The sequence below is a fragment of the Pelecanus crispus genome, chromosome 3 (genome assembly GCF_030463565.1).
Source record: "Pelecanus crispus isolate bPelCri1 chromosome 3, bPelCri1.pri, whole genome shotgun sequence".
NCBI classification, from domain to species: domain Eukaryota; kingdom Metazoa; phylum Chordata; class Aves; order Pelecaniformes; family Pelecanidae; genus Pelecanus; species Pelecanus crispus.
The window spans coordinates 114,901,810-114,917,948 of NC_134645.1; the positions used below are offsets into that span (position 1 = coordinate 114,901,810).

At 36.5% G+C, this 16,139-nt stretch overlaps 1 protein-coding gene across 1 annotated transcript in view; it reads right to left on the reverse strand.

Moving 5' to 3' along the window:
• Window positions 1-16,139, reverse strand: part of MBOAT2 (membrane bound glycerophospholipid O-acyltransferase 2) — a 94,420-nt gene that overhangs the window by 1,295 nt on the left and 76,986 nt on the right. The window contains exons 8-11 of the mRNA XM_075707221.1: window positions 11,252-11,444; window positions 8,176-8,279; window positions 7,764-7,828; window positions 2,180-2,312 (exon numbers count right to left, since the gene is read on the reverse strand). Of these exons, the coding sequence (XP_075563336.1) occupies window positions 2,180-2,312; window positions 7,764-7,828; window positions 8,176-8,279; window positions 11,252-11,444 (495 nt within the window). The remainder of the gene's footprint in view (window positions 1-2,179; window positions 2,313-7,763; window positions 7,829-8,175; window positions 8,280-11,251; window positions 11,445-16,139) is intronic.

A 16,139-nucleotide genomic window follows, 5' to 3' on the forward strand; every position in this document is an offset into this window, starting at 1 on the left:
AAAGCCAGAACACTTCTGTTGAAAGCTTCTATATGGTAAGCCATTTTCATATACTTGCTAGTAAGATATACTTTAGGACAAGTTGGGTATAAAACAAAATATACAAAATATCAGTTCCAATGACATATTTCAGAGGTCTTAATAGCAACTAAGATCAAGTGGGACTATTATGAAAGGACTCAATTTTCTATGCTGAGTCTTCTTTTGTTCGTAGAATTCTGTTCAAACAATGGAATACCAAAGGTATTAAAAAAAAATCCAAAACCCATACAGGTTTGGGTTCAGTTTTATTTAACTCTTTAATTAAAGACACCAGTAGATCTTTGCCCCTCCTTCCTGTGACTGAACCGTCATCCTTGCTCATGCTCTTATTTGCTGACAAGCCAAGAGGGGCTCAATTCAGCCTCTGTGTAGCTTGGTATCACAGTTGCCACCTTCCAATCATCCGCACTGAGGTAGTCCTCTCTGAAAAGCTGCACACCAAAGGATAGTTTAGCTTCTTCATCCTTCAGTTCCTTTAGAATTCTCCTGGTTCTAAAGAACATACGGAAAGCTAGCTTGTGCTGATTTCATTCTTTACATTAAAAACCTTTTTTACCCTTCTTGTCCTTCTTACCCAAACTTCCCTGTAGGTATCACACTCAACCTTTGCTTAGTTAAGCTAACTAAAACAAGTCATTCCAGCCACATACCCTTCATCCTACCATCTGCCACTTCCCGCAGTTTTCTGCTATGGTCACATGCAGTGACTTGTTCCTGAGTTCTGTAAAACTTGGATGAAGTTTCACAGATTTCTCACGTTGTAGAGAAATCTAGTATTTTAGGACTTGAAGGACAACTTTTAAGATAAATCTATAATTGCCTCTAGTAAACACCTGATTATGAAACATGTAATGACTAAGGGAGTAAAACTAGTTGAATACATGCTTAGGCATGACAGGAGAAGAAAGTGTGGGTCAAAGCTGCCAAACTTTGCAGTCTTAATAAAGGCTAGTAGAATTAAATAATAAACATGCTAAAGTACCTCTAACATATCTTATCAGTTAATATTAAGTAACTGTTCATACAGAAACTAACAATATTTTTATTTAATAGCCTACTGATTGATACATACAAAATGCGAATGCAACGCAGCTTACTAGCGAAGCCCAGGACGAAGTGCAGTGAGCACTCCGATTTACTGGGCCCACCTTACTGAGAGAACACAACAGCTTTTACCTGTGAATTGTCCCTGAGCCTTGGCTTTTGCACCAGCCTCTGGCTGATAAATGTCAAAAGTTCACTGTGATAGAGTCTGGAAAGGAGAAGGGAACTATACCTATTGTGAAGAAAGGAGTCAATTCTGTCAAACAAGGACTATAGCCACATCTTTGTGAAGAAAGAGGAGGAGCATCTGGTTTATTGCTGTTAGTTAACAATTAAATCTGAAGTACCACCTTCCCCTAGCTATTATAGCAACAAAGAACAGTCTGCTTCATTTCTCATTCTCCTGGTTCTTTTGACAGAAAAGTGGTCTGTTATTCTGCTCTGAGCTGACAGCTAATTTTTTTTGTTCCTCTTTCCCCTTGGGTAACTGATAAATGTGCCTCTGTTCTTACTCAGCTTTCTCAAGCAGGACAGAGATTTCTTGGCAGATATGCTGTTTCCACATGGTTCTGAATAGCAGCTGTAAAAGCTTGTTAATGTGACTGCACTGCCAGCTGGTCAATTTTGAGTAGTAAGAAAGATGTTCACCAGCTGGTTGAGGGAGAGCATTCTTTAGTTACTATCTTTACAATAGTACTGGGCAGAAATTAGGGAGGGGGACAGACTCAAATACATAGCACTGACCTCCCAAATTTTAAGCTACTGATAATCAGTGATAAAGTTTTTTCAGAATGATCTTAGATAACATCATCTCATTTAGCATGGCATAACGATACATGATCAGTTAATACAGAGGAAGGGCTTCCACAAAAGATGCTACAAAGGGGTTATAGGCTGCGTACAGTCTTGCTTGTTTCTTCTGACCAACCCCTTCTTATCAATAATCATCCCCACTGCTTTCATAACTAAAAAAGTAAACAAAACTATCAGACAGACTGTGTGACAACCGTAAATCACATCTTTGGACTACAGAACACAATCAATTTTCTTTTAGAGAACTACTTATTTAAGAAGATACTTGGTTGGTACTTACAGCTCGTGCTGCTAGTGTCATTAGTACTCCTGTTAAAAATGTTAAATAATATCCTGGGTAAACTCCATGCCAAATGGCAGAGAGGATGAAGGTTTGGATCGTTGGGCTGAAGGTAGCTCGCTCATAGCACACTCTAGCAAGTCAAAGACAATTCAAGATAAATAACATCAGACACAGATCACCAACCATCTTCCCAGTTACATTTATACATTTATACTTTTAGCAGTTTCATCTCCAACACATAATTTGCAATGCAATTGCAGTTTACTATTATTTAATAATGTTGCCACTATATTATGACTTACAGAAAATACTTGAAGCTATTTACAGCTCCTGATTTAGCCCCTCAGCGCTAACCTATGCTCAGTGCCATCATATATGGTACTTATTTACAGTGAAGTGATACAGAAGCGTCCAAAGATGGGTGTTGGTGTTAATAAGGGATCTTAAGCCATCCAAGAATGTGTTCGAAAAGCTACATTGGAAGGCACAGACTGTCCCGCAAACTCTTGTGGTAAGTCAGATATATATTTTTCATAAAATGAAAGCAGCTTATAGGAGAAAGGAAAAAGTAACAACTACCTTCAATTTTGAGTAAGAGAGAGACTACAGTTGAAAATATGTCTGTGTATGGCAATTAGGTGAGCATGATGATGAAATTATAATTAATGACTCTAGGGATGTGAGATTGTCAAATAAAGAGAATGCTGAACTCGGATATTTAAAAATTGAGACTCCGAGGCAAGGTCCTACAGTAAGGAATTCTAGAAGGAAGAAGGGAAACAGGACTTCAAGAAAAGTAGTTTCTAGAAGACAACATTAAATGACACAATGACAAACCATCATGATGTGGAAGAATGCTAGGAAATATGGTAAGGTCCTGATATGGCTCCCTCAAGAGTTCTTTAATGATCTGAAAACCAGAAAGCAATAGGAAATATGGAAACAGATGCACACTAACATGAAGCAGAAATAAACAGCACAAGCATGCATAGAATCATAGAATCGTTTAGGTTGGAAAAGACCTTTAAGATCATCCAGTCCAACCATTAACCTAACATGACCATGTCCACCACTAAACCAATTAAGGGTAGAGTAGCAACCCCACGCCTCCTGGCTTGGTGGCTGGATCATTTATAATGAAAGTTAAAGCTAGGAATCATTAAGGTTGGAAAGGATCTCTAAGATCATCAGTCCAATCATCAACCCAACACCACTATGCCCACTAAACCATGTCCCAGAGTGCCACGTCTACCCATTTTTTGAACACTTCCAGGGATGGTGACTCCACCACCTCTCTGGGCAGCCTGTTCCAATGCTGGACCACCCTTTCCATGAAGAAATTTTTCCAAATATCCAACCTAAACCTCCCCTGGCGCAGCTTGAGCCCATTTCCTGTCATCCTATGGCTAACTACTTGGGAGAAGAGACCAACACCCACCTCACTACAACCTCCTTTCAGGGAGTTGTAGAGAGCAGTAAGGTCACCCCTCAGCCTCCTCTTCTCCAGACTAAACAACCCCAGTTCCCTCAGCCGCTCCTCATGCATGAACATGAATACAAGGCTAACATACAAAAATGAGTTTTAACTGAAAAAGGCCATAGACACCAATGTGAAAAAAGGTTTTATAAACACATATCAAGTAAGAGAGAGAGAGAGAGAAGGGAATGCACATCTGTTATTCAAAGAGGAAGACAAGCTAATGATACAGAGGGCCAAAACATTCACTACTAGTGTAACTACTTTACTACAACTTCCTTATAGATAAAAGCTTGCTGAGACCAAATGATACAGTCAATGTTAAAAAGCAGAAGGTAAAAAGGCAGGATCTGAATAGGGAAAGATCAAAAATGTATTTTGCTAATTTAGTTTATTCCAGTCAAACAGATGTGTAAGTTTTATCTTATGAGGTCTTCAGTGCAGGGTAGCAGCAGAGCCTCCTCCCCTTGCCAAAGGACTTTGCTAACAATGCCCGTTAAGATGAGAACATGGGCCCGAGTAGGGCACAGGTGCATGCATGCGCAATACACAAAACTACCCGAGACATTTGTCCACAATAGATTACCTTAGAGGAAAGCAACACTGGCCAGACTAAACAGTAACCAGGGAATTTCAAAGAGACTTTTGAAACAAAGAAGGTGTGCCAGCCTAGGAAGCAGAAACACACTAGGCAAATTCGTAACAAGTCAGGGAGACACCTTGGAGCAAAATACTCCTCATCAAAACCTGGTTTGACATTGCCAGAAGTTGCCCCGCCAGCATCATGACCTCTGTGTCAGCCAAGGCAGAGCATCCTCCCTGGTAGACACCAAGTAGCCTGCATCCAGCTAGGGGACTACCAGTGCAGTATGCAATACACAGGGAGCAGTATCTCATCCCCATCAGCTGCATGCACATGAACTCATGGCATGCTTTTCTAATTGGTGTGTGAATCAGCAGGTTCACATAGAGCTGGAGTACCCACAGCTCCCACAGGCAGTGCAGGGGGCCCATGCTTCCAGAAGGAGGTGTGTTTTTGTAACCCACATGTCCTTGGGAGTGGAGGTTTGCATGTAACTGTGTGTGTGCATGTACGCTTCTTTTAAACTCTTTGGGATTACAGAAGAGTGTTTACAAATTTGTTTATTAAGCCACAACACCAAGCACTTACAAAACGTTATCTGTTCTAATACTGGTATTAATTCAGAATGTGTATTTCACTGGCTGGTGGTTAATTATGTCTTGTTAATAAATTGATAAATGGCTTCAATCATTATTTGGTTTAAACTACTTTAACTAAGCAGATTTTCCCCTGCAAAGCATTCAGGAGCTAGCAAAACTACCTAAATTACCTAATCAAGTTACAGCTATATCAATGCAAGTCAGATAAGATATACACTAGAAAAAAAAAAAAATGATCAGGCTTCAATTTCAAAGAGTTAAAAGTAAGCTTAAAAACTCCATGGATTTGTCAATAATAAATCGCGTTGAAGTGCTTCACTTGACATTCCTAAAAGCAAACCAAAGAAATATGGTCATCACAACAGGCTGAGAAAATCTATTCAAATATGGGTGGCTCAGGTTATCTATGATTTGCTCTAGAAGTGGGAAGATGCATCAACTGTTCAGCAAGGTACTCCCCTTGGTCTGGTTCTATGCTTTCATTACTGGCTCGGGTGGTAGACTAAGAAATATATTTTTCCACCCTACCTTCCCTTTTTTTTTTTTCTTTTGCAGAGGGCAGGGAATGAAAGAGATTGGTGTTGTTTTCTTAACAGATAGAGCACTAGAATCCAAAATTATCTTGACAGACTTGAATGATGTTCTGAAATCAATAAGATGAAGTCCAAAGTCTAGAACACCTAAGAAGAAAAATGGAAGATACAAAACAGTGCCCATCCATTTCACATTACTGAAGAAGCATAGCTTCTAGTATGAAACACTGAGCATCAGCTGAGCATGAATCAACACTAGATTGCTACTGCAAAAATAGATAGATATAATACTGTGATGTATTAGCAAGAGTTATCTAAAGAAAAGAAAGGTAATTAATCCACTCAAAGCATTCAACTCTGCCTGTAACAAGCCAGGGAAAGACCTTGGAGGTCTCAGCAGAAGTACTACATCCACTGTAAGATGACAGGAAGTTTGGAAAGAAGCCAGAGAGCAACAAGAACCACAGAGGTTTTGCAAACATGACCAAAGAGAAAAGGAATTGAACAGGCTGAGGGGGAATATAACAGCTTCCCCAGTGAGGAAACGTTATCGTGATATATATTGTTGATATATGCTACTATGTAAATACCTATTTTAACTTGCATACTTGTAACAATAATACCTTTGAACTACTGTATTTTGTGACCTACACTAATGTTTATTAAACTTCTTTATGATCTTAGACAGTTAACATGTTTTTACAAAGGGTGTAGTTTTACACACAATCAGGGTTTAAGTTCGGTTTCTCTTTCAAGAGTATCAGAAAAAGAACAGAATGAATGCCGACATCTGATATTTCTGTATTTCATGCAAGATAAATGCCCAAGATTTTAGATACTTCCAGAAATGGTAAACAGGTGAGGTACTAAAAGTGAATGTTTAAAATAATACACAAGCTTGTCCTCTATTCAAACATTGCAACTAACCAAATTATTGGTAATGTAATATATACTCTGGACCAATATTTATGCCTCATATATAATCATTAAAGCAGTTTCTTACTTGCAACAGAACTTTAAGAAAACATCCACCCTTCTCCCTTTTACTGTGGCAGAATCAATATGTACTTAGACTATCCTCAAAGAGTCTTCTACAATTGTTCTTAAAAATTTAAGAGCAACTGTTTTTAAATTGAACTTAATTGTTCTTGAAAATATTTATTAAAAGAGATGCTTTAATTTTTCTTTGCATATTCTTTTAATGTCACTCTGAACAATTGGTTTGCTTTTTTTTCTTTCAATTCCTAAGAGAAGTGGTACTTGTCTCCACCAAAAGGAGTTTTAGTTTAACATCATTCAATTTAGGAGCTTTGAAAGTTTGTTGGAACACAACCTTCTCCTATTAATTTTTAATACTGATAAACTTCTGTTCTCTAAATTAAAATGCATTTTAAAATAGCTCGTTTGCTTTATTAAATGATACATTTCAATACCTGCAAGCATGCAATTCTTCCTTACTGACTGTCCTAGCAATAGATTCTATTGCCAATTGAGCCAACTAGAATAATCACATAAATTTCAGTTTCTGTTTTCAATTGGGTCGGAAAAACATTTAGTGAAGAAATTATGGAAGAAAGAGAATACACTGTAAAGAAGTTTGATGGAAGCAACATCCTGTTGCCAGCCATCCTAGAATAAGAGATAAAGCCCTCCAAGTGATCCCAAGATGGGGGGTCTCAGTTAAACTCACACATATTCATAAAAGATCATCTATACAGAGACTGGGAGAAGGGAAACATCATCCGTGTACTACTCAAGAACTCATTTTTACTTTCTAGTGACCACAAAGAAGTAGTAAAAGCAGAGCTATTTAAGTCACTGGGCACTATACCCGTTTCCCCGATGAGAAAAGAAGCACATCTGAGGGATACTCATTTGCAATTTTGTTTACTAGCACATTGTAGGGTTCAATATTTACGACACACTCATTACAGAAGGAGTGCAGAAAGTTCTCTCACAGAATATATGGAAGTTCCTGTAACTGTGTGGCCAAAAAAAAAAAAAAAAAAAACCACCAAACCCAAAACACAAACACAACACAGCAGAGTTTCCACAGGCCAGCAGCCGAAGATATGCATTTTGCTCTCAGCAACATGCACTGCTTTGAATTCCAAGAGGGGAAAAACAGAGACACCTCCACAGATTAATACTTTCAGGTTCCCTATGACCAGTGAAGAAAAACAGTTTCTATCATTACCTGATAGTTTACACTAAGAGAGAAGTGCTAAATTCAAAGGCTTTAATTGAAGTATTACAAGAAGAATGTCCCATGCAGCTGCTAAACAACCACAGTTTTGTAGGGTTTAGCTTTAAATGCTAAATTATCTTCAAAGACATATTTATCTAAAAAACTTCACTGAAGAAAAGCTATCCTTTAAGAAATAAATACCTTTTAAGCCAAAGAGCTGTTTGGATATTCCAGTTATCAAGAAACATCTTGAAACTTGTGGAAAACTGTAAAGTAAAAACAAACTAATTATGTCCATAATTGTAAAATGCTACAAAATATTTCAGAATTCTGACATATAAATTACAAAAACGAACCCCCTACTTTGCGATGAGTTGAATAAGGTATTTACTCAACTCCTTATCACCACAAAATATTTTGGAAGTCAATTGACAAGTAGAACATATTCAAAACAGACTCTATTTTCCATCCTTTCCTAAGGGTGTGAACATGCCGTTTCTGACTTAGAACACGTTCACTATCTTGAGGAACAAAACACATAGGAAATGTTACTGAAATTACAACCAACCACCTACATGGGCATGTATTTTATTTGAAAGAGCCACGAACAAACCTCTATTTGCTGGATTCTCAGATTTGATATTAGATCCCAATGTGTGACTCCATTTTTATCATAGCCTCTAAAACCAAACCCTGCTGCATTATTAATTGCATCTGCTGCAATGAAACAAAAAGAAACAAGTGAATTATAAACTGCCTGTGTTACAAATTGTGCATCACACAACATGTAGTTTGTTCAAAATATTTATCACAAGTTAAGGCTACATATTTATTTTTTTAAAATACTGAGGATCACTGTGTTAAGACACTTGAACAAACAGAAAATATTACGAGCAACACATCAGCTTTCAATTAAAAAACTTGTACAAAAGCAAAAGAAAGGTAGCACTATTGACTTCACAGTACAGATGTCCCCCCTCTCTCACACCACCTACTTAGACTTGCTTGAGCAATTTGACAGAAAAACAAACTCAATGAGATGCATCAAGACTATGAAACAGCGGCTGGCTGTAATGATTTGAGATAGCAGCTCAACGCTCAGATGCATGTCTTTGGTCTTCATTATGCAGCAACAGTGATGTTTAAAGTGTAAAGATAAAATTGCATGATTCACTTCAAGCAGGTGCACATTTACAGCACCACACAGTGCAGTGCAAACCTAATAGAAGAGAGCGGTAATTTACTGAGCAATACAGAGTTTGTCAGATTTCCACTAATGGCACAAGGCCACTGCTAACAACACTTCTGAATGCAAAGTGCTTACAATGCATGTCAAAGGTCAAATAGTTCAAAGCAAATAATATTTTTCCCTAGGAGAAAAAGCTGCTACCATCATCTGGACTGTGTAGGAAGATACACGGGGTCTCAGCCTGAATCCCGCCTGTCACTTTCAGTCATCACCTTTGCCTCAGCTTTGTTAGCTCAGACACTGACATTTCCTCAGCTGTACTTCTCAAATTAGGATGGCTACTTACAAGGAAATGAGGGTTTTTTTCCAAATATTGCCTCTGTTGAGCCAGGTGCTTCATTGTATGCACCCAAACAAGGACACATATCCATAAGGCATGAACCCAACCACATATCCACTTACGTGGATAAGTAAGTGACCATGGGGAGAAGAATGCCAGCTCTGACCCAGTTCAGAGGAGTTCTGAGGAACTGGAAGCAAGGTAGGCAAAGGGCTCTGCAGAAGCAACAGAGATCTAGTCCTCTAGTTACAGGAGGTGAGCCCTCTCTGTTAAGCTCAGAATTCATCTAAAGCACTTGTCACCTTTTAAATTACAGCTAGCAAGGCAAGAGAAATTGCTCAGTTTGTATTGCCATATTAAAAAGAATTTACTTTATACAGCAGTGATGTGTAAGAAAAATTCATATCTTTTGCATTTTCCTTTCTTATTAACAACTTTTTCAAGGTATTAATCCAGTATATTTGGAAAGTAAAAGAAACAATTGACTCAAACAGTTCCTTTCCTGAAGTTCAGTTTCTCCAGTTATCTACCAGTCTGGAAGAGGGCTTTGTGACATTTGATTTAATATAGGGTAATTTATAATATTTTTATTTCCTCATCAATAAAAATTTTAAAAAACAACTTTGAAAGCAACAAGATTTGCTGCTATATATCTGATGGCACTGATGTCAACTTCAAACATTAAGACAGTGCTCAATTAGAAACAGCTGAAGACACAAACTCCATAATCTCTTGCTAGCTAGAGTAATCATATTAACTAGCATTTTAGGATGTATTATATTTAAGTAATTCATTTTATTAACAGATTTCTTTTTTTTAAGTGCAAAGAATAGCACTGTACAACTCAAAAGCACAACATCCAGTAAAACTGTTAAGCCCCCTCACATTCTACTCATACCATTAGAAGTTTAGATGAGGTAAAGTGGAAGGAAGAAGGTAAAAAAGGTTATTTAGCAAACTAAAAGTACAGAATTTATATCGTTTATTTTCTTCACTGTTTTACCAAAGGAATGCTAGCTCTACAATGCTAGCAAGCACATAAGGAGAAATCCATCTGAAGTATTACAGGGGAAAGAAAAAAAAAAAACCACCCGAAGATTACTCATTTTTCAGATGACTCCTACTCTTTACAGATGATGATAGTGGTGCATAAGAGCACAATATTTGAAATTATTTCATTCTACAACAAGCCCCAGAATTACTATATCCAGACAAGCTGAAAGCACTTCATTCATTGACCAGGAATGAAACCAGCAGCTGTAAATGAGTCATGCTGTTCTGCTACACTAAGGCTTTCTTTATTGCATTGTTTCCCACAGATTCTCTCTCAAAAGAATTATGAAAAAAATATGTGAAACTGGAGAGGAGGAGGAAGCTGATGAAATCTGTTTTATGAGCCACTTCCAAGATGTCAGCTTACATAAATACAGCACTTTGCTGTTGTATGTGTTGCTTTTTTAAAGAATGTTTTGCTTTTCACTTCACGTTATTTGAAACTGTATCATCTATTCAGTGTCTGAAATCAGTGACTGTGGGTGTTATCCTGTCAGTCAATTAGAACTTCTGGTAAACAAAGACTAAAACTGAAGTGTCACCCATCAAATTCTGAAAATATTACTGCAAATCTACTATTAATAACACTATGATATATCTGAATTTCAATATATTCATTTTTCCTTCAAGCTTGAGTAACACCAAGTAAATTACTTGTAACTAACCACAGAAAGAGGCTTAGAATAACTTTTCAGGTATGCCAAAACCAAGGTATCAAAAAAAAAAAAAATCAGTGATTGTACTTCAGACTAGATTTACTACAATTTTTAAAACGCAAAAAAGTAATTGCTCATTAATACACTATCACTCTCCATAAACCCTTATGTTTCACTCAGATTTGTTCAGGAGACCATGATCTCATTTGCAACACTGTCATGACACTGTGCTTTGGTATGTTGGTAAGTTTTGTTTCTCAAAAAGAGAGACACCATTCAATATACTTTGATAATACCTCATAATACTTAAATGTAATAATGTTTTCCTAAGGCCTCAAGAGGGCACTGTAACTTTTTAATACATGCTTAGTGTGCAGCATCTCAAATGAAACTCAATACAACCACTTTCTTTTTTTTTTTTTTTTTTTTTTTTTTTAATATATATACTTACCTAAAGTCCAGGCAAAATAATACTTGGGTCTGGCAGCCATAAGAGACACGTATAGGTAGAAAAACCTTACAGGCCATGATGCTGTAGCTCTGAAGTTATCATCAATGTTGTATTCCACAGGCAAAGTTTTTGTAATAGTCATGTGGAAGAGTAAGGACAGTCCACAGATTAAGAGTTTCTGTGCCACAGCTATCTGAAAAGTTTAAGATGGGAGACTTTGTAAGCTTCATTTTTTGTTAATCTTCTGGAAACAAAGGCAAGTTATAATCTTTCTTCCCCAAACAGATGTATATGCATGCCAAATTTTCAGTAATATATACTACCAACTTTAAAATAGTTGGTAACATTTTATAGAGGCTCAACGAATATTGTTATCTTAAGTTGTGAGCATTGCTTCTCACAAACACAGCAAATCCAATCTCACTACAGGAAGCCTCTAAAAACCCTTTTAATAACAAGAAAATCTTTTGCAACTCCAGTTTTTTCTTATTTCATTGTCAAATTACTGAAGCAAGTAAGTTGTTAAAACACGATAACACAAAGCGTATAATCTAGGACAAGATGAATACAATTATTGCAGAGATTCCAAAAGCAATGGCAAAGCTTCAGTTCATTTTTGGTAATCTTTGGCATAATGCAGGTGTTCAGTTGCTGCCCATCTCAATATATCAATCATCTCTGTCAGGTTATTACAATATCTAAATTCTAAACCACCTAAAAACCTGAAATATTTTATGAATTTACAGCCAAAATACCTCAGTTCCATACAGACCTGTTTTCACAACTGGAGTGATCAATAAGGGGCCAAATAATATGCTCACAGACATGTAAAAAATACGTTGTTCAGGTAGGACCTGGACTCAGATTTTCTCAAAATCCAGTTTTGCTATAACCACCATACTAAAGAGTATGTATTTTTAGGAAAATGTTTCTAAGGTTCTATTACAAAACACACAGAGTAATAATGCATGACATTGACTGCTTTAAGTAGCTAGTCTGATCCATGTCCCAAGGGCAGATACGATGTTCTGTACAAGTTCCTAAAGTAACACACTAACCAAGCACCTACAAAAGAGAAGTTTGAGAGCTAGTTCATTTAAATGTAATTTTCAAGTTTTGATTGTAAGTAATCTCAATGTTTAAATTTAAACATTACAATTTTAATTTAATTACAATTCTACAAACATTAAGCTTGGCAAGGGGGGGGAATCAATCTAGCTAATTTCCTTTGAAGAATCAGAACAAAAAGATAACCAGAATCCTTTTTCTGTCTATCCTGCTTCCAGTATACCTGCCCAAATTTTTAAAGAGAACGTCCTGCTTCAATCAGAGCGCAGCTTCACATATCTAGTTCCAAAATAAAGAGTAATTCTGTTCCATGACACAGAATGGAGCATCAAGGGCTCGACCGAAAACACGCATTTCTGCAAGACACACCGTATCAAAGATTCACCCAATCACACAGATGTAAGAGGTGGTACAACCTGATAAAACATTAGACTTGGAAAAGCCATAAAATGGTGAGGGTAACTTTGGATATTGCATATATTTCATGTGGCTCATCTCAGAAGATATTTCAGAGGGGATCAGAAAACCCAGCTAATTAAACAAAACAGCTGGATAATTCAGGAGGAAACTACCTATTAACAGCTAAAGATGGTGTTTAATTATTTGTTTCTACTTGCTTTCTAATAAACTTCATTTTAATATTTTTACTCTTTTACAAGAGTTCAAAGTAAAGGGCATTAACCTTCTAGAAGTGTTCCTTTGTTTTTCTAGCAACTATTAATCCATCTCTCTTTGCCAGAGCAGAGGGAAAGTTCAGGTAATGTCATCTCTGTTTAAAGGCCTGGTTTTAGCTGTTGCCACTATTTACCAATAGAAAAAACGGTAAATAGAAATCATTAATCTGCCTATTCAACCCAAGACATGCTTAGTACCTCTGCAAAGGTTTTTAACTAAATCATGAAGGTGAAAGCCCTTCTTTTAAGGAAAACCATCAGAATTTCAACAAAATTTATCTTAAAAAAAAAATAATTTACTCATTCAGGGCTCTGCCATAAATTGTACTTTTAAAAAATAAACTCTGCAGTTTTCAATTTGTACTTGTAGAAAAAAATACTGTAGGAAGAAGGTGTTTTAGTTTATTTATTAAGTATTTAAATGATGTATTTCTACAATTTTTTTAGCAGCAACATTTAGGTGTAGGGACAAGCATAACTACATCCAGAAAGAGCATGGTGTTTTAAATTATACTACTTCACTCAACAATTATAAATCCCAGAACCCCAACTAAGCGTGCCGATACCACTTGCAGGGATCAGTATCAGGTATATTAGTGTCCTCAGCAAACAGTGATGGAGATAATCTCCTGCCTCTACAAAGACCGGGAGCTGCAGTTTCAAGACTGGTTTAAGCAGAGTTTCTGAAGGACTATCCAAACACAGGCTGCAGCACAAAGAAGCAGTCCTGCGCCGTCTCCTCACCTTGGCTGCAAGGCTTTGCTCTTTTCATTACGGCGAGTCAGATTAGAAAAGCAAATCAAGTGAAAATCTAACCTTTGTGGGTTTTGCCTTTTTTTTTTTTTTAATGACAAATTAGTTTTAGACTGGATCAAATGATCTGAATCAGACCACGACGCAGTGCAATGCATGTTAGCACTGCTACAATAAGCAAAGGGCCCAGAACCCACAGCCAGGGCCTACCATATGCTGTAAGAGCTTATACTTGGGTTGGCCTAAACAGACTATTAAACTACAGCCTGCGGCTTGTTTATAGCACTCCACTTTTGAATACATTTATACAGAAAAAGAAGTCCTTACCTGACACCAAAATAATCTATAGTTCAATTGCCTATAGAAATGCATTGCTAAAACATTAATTCACTTCCTGTTGCTTAATTAACTAGGTTATTGATACACGTTTCTCTGCCAAAGCATGAACGTAATCACTGGATTGCACATTCACAGGAGGGTTGGTCAGTTTTTACAAGGCTCAAGTAACTAATTTAAAAGTTTGAAGTTTAATTTCATTCACTCTTTAAAGTTTTCAACATATCAAGTTAAAAAGTAACACCTGGTTATTGTGAAATAACTCAAAATCTGCACTTCTCCAGAACCTGTTCTGTTAAGGAATTAAAAGGATTACTTTTCAATACTTTTAAACTGCAGGATAACTGATCTCACATGAAGTGGAACCTAAATTTTATCTTACAACAAAAAGGTAAAAAGGCTTGGCTCATTTAGCTTTGATGAACAAAAACTGAGCATACCTGCATAAAAATATCAAATATGGCCAACGCTGGGAAGGTAAAAAGGTACGTAAGATAAAAGACAGTGCCAGGACAAAACCAAATGTGCATTCATTAGATAGGAATATAATTAGGTTGAAAGCTGCATTCTTAATCAGAGAAAGGAGTTCAGGAACAGCTTTCTAATTGAAGCAATAAAGGTAAAACGTTCACTGAGCACAGGAATTTTATAAATATATTATTGTAGAAAAATGTATAATATATAAATATATACCAAGAAGTAGAAAAGGATCTTTTAACCTTTTATTTGAATGAATCTGTTATTCTTCTCAGTTGATAAACAATCAATAAGGAGCTCAATATAATAGTGAACTATATTAAAGCAAACTATTTTGAGGAGGTTAGCACCTCAGGTAAAAATTACAGGTAATTAAGCAAGAACTTTATAACCTGTAAGAAGAGTCTGCGTAATAAGCAAGAAAGCAGATATCTGCTGACAGGAATCTTGTATTTTAAGGGTAGCCATAATAAAAAGAAACTTACAAAGACAGATATTAATTTCTGAGAGTTGACACCACTTTGAGCACCAACAACTGATAGCTTGCAAAAAGGCACAATAGGAGGGATATAAGAAATAAGTTTTAATATGTTGACTTGATTCATTTAACATGCAATGAACACAGTGAAAATACTAAACCAAGTTAACATCATGCAGTCAACACACAATATAGAGGAGGAGGCTGGCATGAACTACTTTGGTTATGTAATTATATTTAACAAGAAATGAAAGTTACTGTAACTCAGCTGAAAGACTTTTCATTTACTACATTAACATTTGCTGATCCCCATTACATTTCAGTTTTTGAGTTACCTAACAAATTATTCTTCTTGAAATAACAACATGAGAATCAAGGAACAAATTTAGTATTAATATGAAGTTAATGGTATTTAAACATTCTTCTGCAACAAGACAATGAATATTTTAATTGATGCAGCAAATGCAGTAAAGTTATATCATCCATATTTCTCCAAAAGCACACAATACTCACTGGTGTTGTCAAATACAGCCAGATTTCTCTAACACCAGTTGGGAGATGAAGTATCAACAGCATAGACAGCTTCTCTTTATTTTTATGTCAAAAGCTAATGCAGCATAAATTGCAAAAAGTTTCAGGCATCTTAAGAGCAATTCATTTTAAGGAAAACTGCTTACCTGAAAGAAGAATCCATCATAGGTTTACATTTATATCTGCTGACTTTGTTCAGACTGCTAGCAAGATTATGTGGTAAAAGGCTAGGAGGTGCTACCAGGCAATCAGTAGATGCATGTCCAGAAGTATTGATACTGGCAGAATTGGTTAGTTCCATTTATTTGCAATAGTTTTACCACAATATTTTTCTGAAGAAATAGTATTTTAGTACATCAGATATGATGCCTGTACTGAGCCAACATGATATTTAAAAACAAAGGAAGTGTCTGCCACTTTGTCAATACAACACATCAGTGCAGACTACAGACTATGAGGTGCCAGTCTACACAAGGAAGCCTTTTCTGTCTTTTTCCCTTCCTGAGTACTTGCTCCACAGCACACTTCTATGAGCTTAAGTACTTTGTCAACATGTGGAGAGGTTTAAAAT